Source organism: Nannochloropsis gaditana (assembly GCF_000240725.1).
Source record: "Nannochloropsis gaditana CCMP526 unplaced genomic scaffold scaffold417, whole genome shotgun sequence".
Lineage (NCBI taxonomy): Eukaryota > Eustigmatophyceae > Eustigmatales > Monodopsidaceae > Microchloropsis > Microchloropsis gaditana.
Window position 1 is genome coordinate 19361 of NW_005803536.1, and position 7171 is coordinate 26531.

Consider the following 7171-nt stretch of genomic DNA (forward strand, 5'->3'; position numbering starts at 1 on the left):
CTCCCTCCCTCCCTCCCCACCGTGCGCGTGGCCCCCAGGTGCTCCTTTAAAGTGTGCGTCTCGAGCATGAGGGCATCCCACTCGTTCTGAAACAGGGCCAGCAGACCCGGCACCGATGAGGCCGTGACGGGGCGTGGGCGGACGACTTGGAAGGGGGGGCAACGAGGAGAATAAACAGGATTGCTCGGTTAGGACGTGGTATCAGGTATGTAAAGGGGGGGAGGGGAGGACGCGGGGATGAGGGAGGGAGGTGGCGAGAGGGTGTGCCCCGTGCCATTTCTGTCGGATACAAGGATTTCCGCCACGCGAGCAAGCACCCACGAAACTCCCATCAGTGAACTTCCCCTATCGGCCCACTTCCTCTCTTCCCGCGCGGCTTACTCGTGCTGGCCTTCACAGGGATAAGGTCGTCCGGGCAGAGCTCTTCACCATTCGCGGGGTCCTTGTGCTCGGCCTCGATGTATTTCAGAATGACACGCTGTGTGAATTGATTTAAATTAAGGCAGGGAGTCGGGAAGCGACATGGGTTGAGAAGGAAGTGCATATCGAAGAGAGGGTTGACCCCTCAGGCCTTTCCGCTGCCGCCCTAAACACCCACCTTTTCATACAGCACACCGGATGGACGAGACAGTACAGGCTCCTCGCATATTTCGCCAGAAACTGTGGGTTCGCACATGGACGACCGGTGAGATACACGAAACATGCGGTCCGATACGAAGAGGGAAAGATGAGGATGGAACACTTACTCCCACAATGCATGACTGGGATAGAGGCGACGCCTGGACAAAGGCAACGACGGCAGTGCTGATCCCCCCTGTATACAAACTTAATGGGTGGTAGGTAAGTTTTGGTAAATATGTGAGACTTAATGGCGCAATAATGGTGGGGAAATGATATGAAGAAGGAGTGTGCTATGCGTCGGCTCTCAGGTACTGGTAGAAGGCTTGCTGTCCAATGATGACAACAAAAGCCAAACGCTTCGATGCCAGTGCCACGAACAGCCATATCCCCACAGGCATTCACCGCGAAAACGTTTACAGCCTAGCACAGGCGCAATCCCCTCCGGAAGTCTGCACGTGGCGATCTCATTGTCGTGTCCCACCCGAAAGCCTTCGTCTCGTAGGCTGGGTGTCGCATGGCCCAAGGGGGGGCAGGAGGTTAAAATCCTTTCCATAAAGGGTTTGTCCCCTTTTTCGTGGGGGATGGTGCCAACAATGGTAAATTGCGTCAAATTCTAACTAAAATTCCTTGTTTATTTTCAAGTGTTGTGAAGCGAAGCGAGTTCTTGTGTATAAAGTGCTGATTTATCTTCCAGTTTCGTCCTTCAAGGGTTTTTTGCCTCTTTTGGATACATTACTTGACCGCCTTGTCTCCTTTCAAGCTTATCTATCAATCAAAGGGACTTATAGCATAATAGAAGGGAATGAATAGAAAATGTCAAAGTAAGCAGCAAAAGCCCCTGGATATTACTTCCTAAACAGAGAAAGTAGACGGGACTTTTTATGAATGTAAAGCTTGATTTACAAATTATTGATCTTTTCTTTGCTTATTCCGGCTTTTCAAGCACGTATGAATCTTAAAACGTGTAAGACTTCGTTTCGAGCTTTACGGGAGCGTACCACCTGTTTCATAGAGGAAACGTGAGAGGGGCAAGGAACGTAAGCACGGCAGACAACATAATGCAGACGTGCGCACACTGGTACCGCCAGCTCCATTCTCATCCTTCTTCAACATACCTCTGCCTGCAAATTTTCTTCCCGCATTCTGGCGCAAATATCTTCTGGAAGATTCTCGTTCACGGCTACCAAGTACATACATCCACCCTGAGGGCGAAGAAGGTTCGGAATGGAGTCGAGGATCCTGTCCAGCACCTCTCTTCCGTCTTTCCCTCCTGCCCAACTGGCTTCAATACCATGCGAGCCGACTTCAGAAGTAGGTGTGGGGACGTAAGGAGGATTAAACACGAGCAGATCGACCGAGTGGAGGAGGCGAGGAAGGAGGGGGGCGAGGAGGTCGGCCTGGAGGATTTCATGGTGCAAAATCTGAAATGAGGAGGACAAAGGAGTCAAACGAAAAAATAGATTATTCAGGGGTGCCCATTTTGGGAGATGTAGCAGTAATCGTAACACGTGAGGGCCTCGACCGGAGATAAAAAGAAGGGATCCGAAGGACATCCCAATCAACGTTGTGAAAACTTACACTATTGGCTGAGCCAGTGGCCTGAGTCGCACGCACAGCTCTGCTATTGATATCTGTGGAAATAAATAATGTGCAGTGTTCGGGACCAAGGGCATCTCGCAGCGTGCGTGCCAGGACGGCTGTCACACACCCGCTTCCTGACCTGAGCATGGCAGGTTTCCGTAAGTAAGTATAATCAGCACGCGTGATCGTAGCGGCGTGGACACATTTGTAGGTAGATATAGCATAATTATATTCACAGCGATGCCGCAATATGCTTATACACGTGGATCGTTGAAATTAATTTTACATCTTAAGGTACAGCCTTACCCTATCTCAACCACAATGCGCGGCTTTCGGGCTTTTAATTTTTGTGCATCCGCTTCCAACGCATCCATGAGGAGAAATGTATCATCTGATGGCTCGTAAATATGCCTAAAGTCATCCATGGTCAAATGATCGAGATCAGGAAGCTCGGCTTGAGGGCTAGGAGGGGCGCTGAGGGACGACATGAAAGAATGGGAGGACTGCAGTGGCGGTCAATCGTCGGATGGTAAGCTGCGTCGACTCGCTCAGCCCGGCGCTGTCTAATTTTTGCTCAACTCAGTGCTTCATCTGCTGTGGGGTAGGAAATATGGCTATGTGACTCCATAAATTTTCAAAGAACTTTGTTCACGCATAAGACAGAACGAACGGTTCGAAACGGGCAAGATCCCGACGCTTGCCTACTGGTGAACTCACAATGATTGCTAATTAATGAGCGTTACGGTTCTTGAAATTTTTACTTATGTATACTTTCATTTTAATTACAAGTTGAGCGTGTCATTGACAAGTCTTACCGCTCTCAACTCTCAACGACAATTGCTCGCCTAGTCCTAGAAGCAGTAGTATCTTCCTGCTTTGCGGCGAAGGGAGAAGGACGCAGTAGTCACTATTCCAATCCCATTTATCTTTCATTCCATTATGAAGCGTCTGGTCTTTCTCTTTTGCTTAACATGTGCTGTGCAAATAGGGGTGAGAAAAGCGGTGGTTCGAGGTTGGCGTGGAGTAGGACGTAGTGCTGTGTCTTACCGATGCCTTTTTTATTTTGCTCAAATCTTCCCTACCCCGAGGCAAGCACACGGCTATCCGAGGAGAGAGGCAGCACCACTCAAGAAATCAAATCTCGGTCAGTGGCACGCGTTGCTTCGCGGAGCTTCTTCCACTTCCATAGTTTTGAGGGGTGATTTTATTGGCCGCAGAACCAAAATGATCCCTTGTCGTCAGAGCCTGGGCCTCCCCGTGGCAGTTGCCCTCCTGTCCTGCGTATTCCTCTCTGTGAGGGCTTTCCACCTGCCTTCCCCCGCCATCAGAACACGTATATCCAGCAGCACGTCTATCAGTGCAAGCCATGGGCGCCCTCGCTCCCTTCCCTCCCTCTACGCCTCCTCCACCTCATCTCCCCCTGCATTCGGGCAGTTTTTGACCGACCTCCTTGGCGATCTTTTCGCGGGCCCCGAGAAAGTGGAGGAAACCGACGTTCTGGTGGTGGGCTCTGGGATCAGTGGCTCGACCACCGCGTTTTATCTGAACAAAGCTGGAGTCAAGTGTCTGCTGACAGAGGCCAAACCCGTGGTGGGAGGGAACGTGATCAGTAAATCGGAGTCCGGCTTCTTGTGGGAGGAGGGCCCGAATTCCTTCCAACCCACTTATCCGCTCATGCAAGCGACTGTAGACATGGGCCTGGCCGATGAACTGGTCCTGGCAGACGCGAGCTTGCCCCGCTTCGTGTATTGGAAGGAGAAACTCTACGCCCTGCCTGGGGGCTTGGGTGACATCCCCTTCTTCAATCTCCTATCCATACCCGGACGTATCAGGGCGGGTCTGGGGGCTCTGGGCTTCATTCGAGGCCCGCCGAAGGATAAGGAGGAGAGCGTCAAGGAATTCGTGACCCGGCATTTGGGGGCAGAGACCTTCGAGCGGATCATCGACCCCTTCGTCTCGGGCGTCTACGCCGGGGACCCGAGCAAGCTCTCCATGAAGGCGGCCCTGAAGAAGGTGAAACGCTTGGAGGAGCTGGGAGGGAGGGGCATTCTGGACGGGGCTTTGCTTCGCATCCAGGAGATCCAACGGACCAAGCCGCCGGTGGTGCCGGAGCACCCTGTGTACAAGGGCGGGCAGCTGGGTTCATTCAAGCGAGGCTTGCAGTCGATGCCCCTGGCGGCGGCCAAGGCGCTGGGGAAGGAGAAGGTCCGGCTCTCCCACAAGCTCTTGAGCGTGGTGGAAGGGAAAGGGCCGAAGGGTGGCTACGAGGCGGTTTTTCAGACCCCCCAGGGACGGAAACGGATCAAATGCCAGGTAAGTGTGAGGGCTGACGACAGGATTTACGAGGGGAAGCTAGTGGCCGGGGGAAGGGGGGGAGGGATATGTAAATGGGACAAGCCAACAAAAGCTTGGGACTTGACTGAGTCTTTTTCCCCGGGTCCTGTAGCTTAGCTTCCTTTAACCGGTTTCTCATATGTCTCCCGATTGGACGCACTCCCCCGTGGTAGTCTTTCCCCCCTCCCGAGCCCCGCTATCTTTCGCCGGCGGTCCCTCCCTTGCTCACCTTCCGTCCCTGCCCTTTTCCTTGTCCCCCAGGCCCTAGCCATCACCGCCCCCGCCCACGTTGTGCACAAGCTCCTGCGTCCTTTGGTCCCGGAGGCGGCCCGTCTTGCCGACGTGTACTATCCCCCGGTCGCCTCCGTCACCTTGGCCTACCCGAAAACCGCCTTTCGGGAGCCGTTGCGGGGTTTCGGAAATTTGATTCCCCGGAGCATGAAGATCCGAACGCTGGGTAGGCGGGAGGGAGGGAGGGAGGGGGGGAGGGAGGGGGGGGAGAGGAGGACTGGTTCGGTCCACACCATCTACCAGGAGAAGGAGAGGTTCGGATCTAGGGAGAGGCAGTCGAGAAAGGAGGAATATGCCAACGGGAGGGAGGGCGGGAGGGAGCGCGACAAAATCCCTGGCGTTGTCCATGCTGAGGGAGGCAGTTGGGTGGAAGCGCTCCCGCGGAAGTGGAAGACCCTCAGCGTCTCCAGCACCCTCTCAACCCACTTCCCCTCTTTGTCCCGTCCCTTTCCCCTCCCCTTCAGGGACCATCTGGTCGTCCTCCCTCTTCCCGGGCGGCCCCCCCGACTACAACATGCTGCTTTCCTACATCGGAGGGGCCCAAGATCCGGGTATCGCGGAGCTGAGCAGCCAGCAGATCGTCAAGGAGGTAGACAGGGATATCAAGAAGGTCTTGCTCAAGCCCGACGCCCCGGCGCCCAAGGTAGGTGGTGTTTCTCGTGCCCCGCCTCGGTGTGCGTGTCCGGAGCTGGTGAGGATGGAATAGGGAAGGGAGCGAAATCCGTGGTATCGGCAAAGGCCTGACTGCGCTCGATCCGTGCCACCGCCGGCATGGATGCTTGGTTGGGGGTCTGATCAGCACGGCAGTGCGGGGACTCGAGCCCTCCCAGCCCGCTCGAGGGCCCTGCCGCCACTGCAGCGGCGAAGCACTCCTGGCAAAGGCGGGCTTCGTTGGCTCTCCCCATGGAAAATGACCGCTGACCGATTCCTCTCCCCCTACTCCCAGATCCTGGGCGTGCGGCTGTGGCCCACCGCCATCCCGCAGTACAACAAGGGCCACCTGGACATCCTCGCGAGCGTGGAGGCAGGGGTCAAGAAACATCCGGGTCTCTTTTTGGGGGGGAATTACCGAACAGGCGTGGCGTTTGGGGACTGCGTGACCTACGGGATGGAGGAAGCGGGCAGGATTCAGAGCTACTTGGCTGCTAAGGCTCCGGCACCGCAAACCTCAGTCCCTCCTTCCCCTCCTTCGGCCCTTGCGCCCGGCCCCGTGGCAGTGCCCTCTTCCCCGCCTTCGTCTCCCCCTCCTGCCTCAGACGCGTCCGATTCCACGGCTCCTGCCGTAGCGGCGGCGGCGGCTGTCTCGACCGTGGCAGGGATGGGATCAACTGGAGGGAGGGAGGGAGGGCAGCCGCGGGTGCCTGAGGGGGAAAGTAGCCGGCCGCGCACGGTGGTCGCGGCGGAGGAAGGGGGGGAGGGGGGTCACATGCAGGGTGGGGGAGGGGGAGAGAAGGAGGCCGTGCCGGCGGCGCGGGCGGATTAGGGTTGGGTAGGAGGATGAGCATGAGGGAGGAAAACGATGTCAGAGAGAGGCTGCTGTCAAGGAGTGGGAGGGAGGGATGTGTGGAGTAGTGGACAAGGAGTGGAGGAGAGAGGGGGGCTGGGGAGGTGAGAGAGACGAAGAATGAAAAATAAGGGAAGGGCCATGAACAAGCTCAAGGCGTTAGCTTTCCTGTCAGTCGTGTTGGTCTAGTGTCACATCCGCAGGTAATGGGCCGAATAATCCCTCCCCCCCTCCCTTCCATCGCCTTCAGAACCCGTGTGTCATCGATCCGGCTTACGTACAGTTCCTGACCACATCGTCGGGCTTTCCCTCACACACCCGCCATCGAGACCCCCCCCCTCGATGGCGGTAGGGAGCCCAGGGGGTCTTCCTCCTCCTCCTCCCTTGGCGGTCTCTCCCCCCTTCCCTCCGTCGGGCCTTGGCCGTCCCCGCCTCCTTCCTTCGTAATGACGGGCGACGGCGCGGCGCCTATGGAAAAAGGAACCGTTTCCTCCCGACTTTTTTCCACCGCCCCCCCGGGCGAGCGAAGGATCAATGCCTGAAGGAGGGAGGGAGGGAGAAGGGGCGGGCGTCATGCGTCATTCTCCGGGCGGTGACAAGACCGGGTCCTTTCCTATCCCCGTGCCTGCTCGGGCTTTTCCCCTTTCCCCTCTCCCTCCTCCTCCCTCCCCTTCCTCCCCCTCCTGCGTCCCTGTCTCCGCCCTCCCCCTCACTTGATTCTGGAAGGAGACGTCGCACCGACAGTGCCTGAGCACGTCGAGCCCGATCACGAAGGGGGGGGACAGGGAGTCGATAATGGAGATGCGCGTCTGGATTTGGAAGCGGCCCAAGCTGGAGGAA

The 7171-nt window shown here is 56.6% G+C and overlaps 2 protein-coding genes across 2 annotated transcripts; one reads left to right on the plus strand and one right to left on the minus strand.

Moving 5' to 3' along the window:
- Nucleotides 1–1589: 1589 nt before the first annotated feature.
- NGA_0387700 (n -adenine-specific dna methyltransferase 1) lies at nt 1590–2802 on the minus strand (the record flags this gene model as incomplete). The annotated part of the gene is made up of 4 exons (XM_005854689.1): nt 2509–2802; nt 2200–2341; nt 1737–2042; nt 1590–1622 (listed from the first exon to the last, which is right to left on the minus strand). Coding segments are annotated over exons 1-4 (663 nt in total), but the record flags the coding sequence as incomplete, so codon positions are not given.
- A 492-nt stretch (nt 2803–3294) lies between these two features.
- PPX (protoporphyrinogen IX oxidase) lies at nt 3295–6037 on the plus strand (the record flags this gene model as incomplete). The annotated part of the gene is made up of 4 exons (XM_005854685.1): nt 3295–4515; nt 4798–4993; nt 5292–5470; nt 5774–6037. Coding segments are annotated over 4 exons (1860 nt in total), but the record flags the coding sequence as incomplete, so codon positions are not given.
- Nucleotides 6038–7171: the final 1134 nt, after the last annotated feature.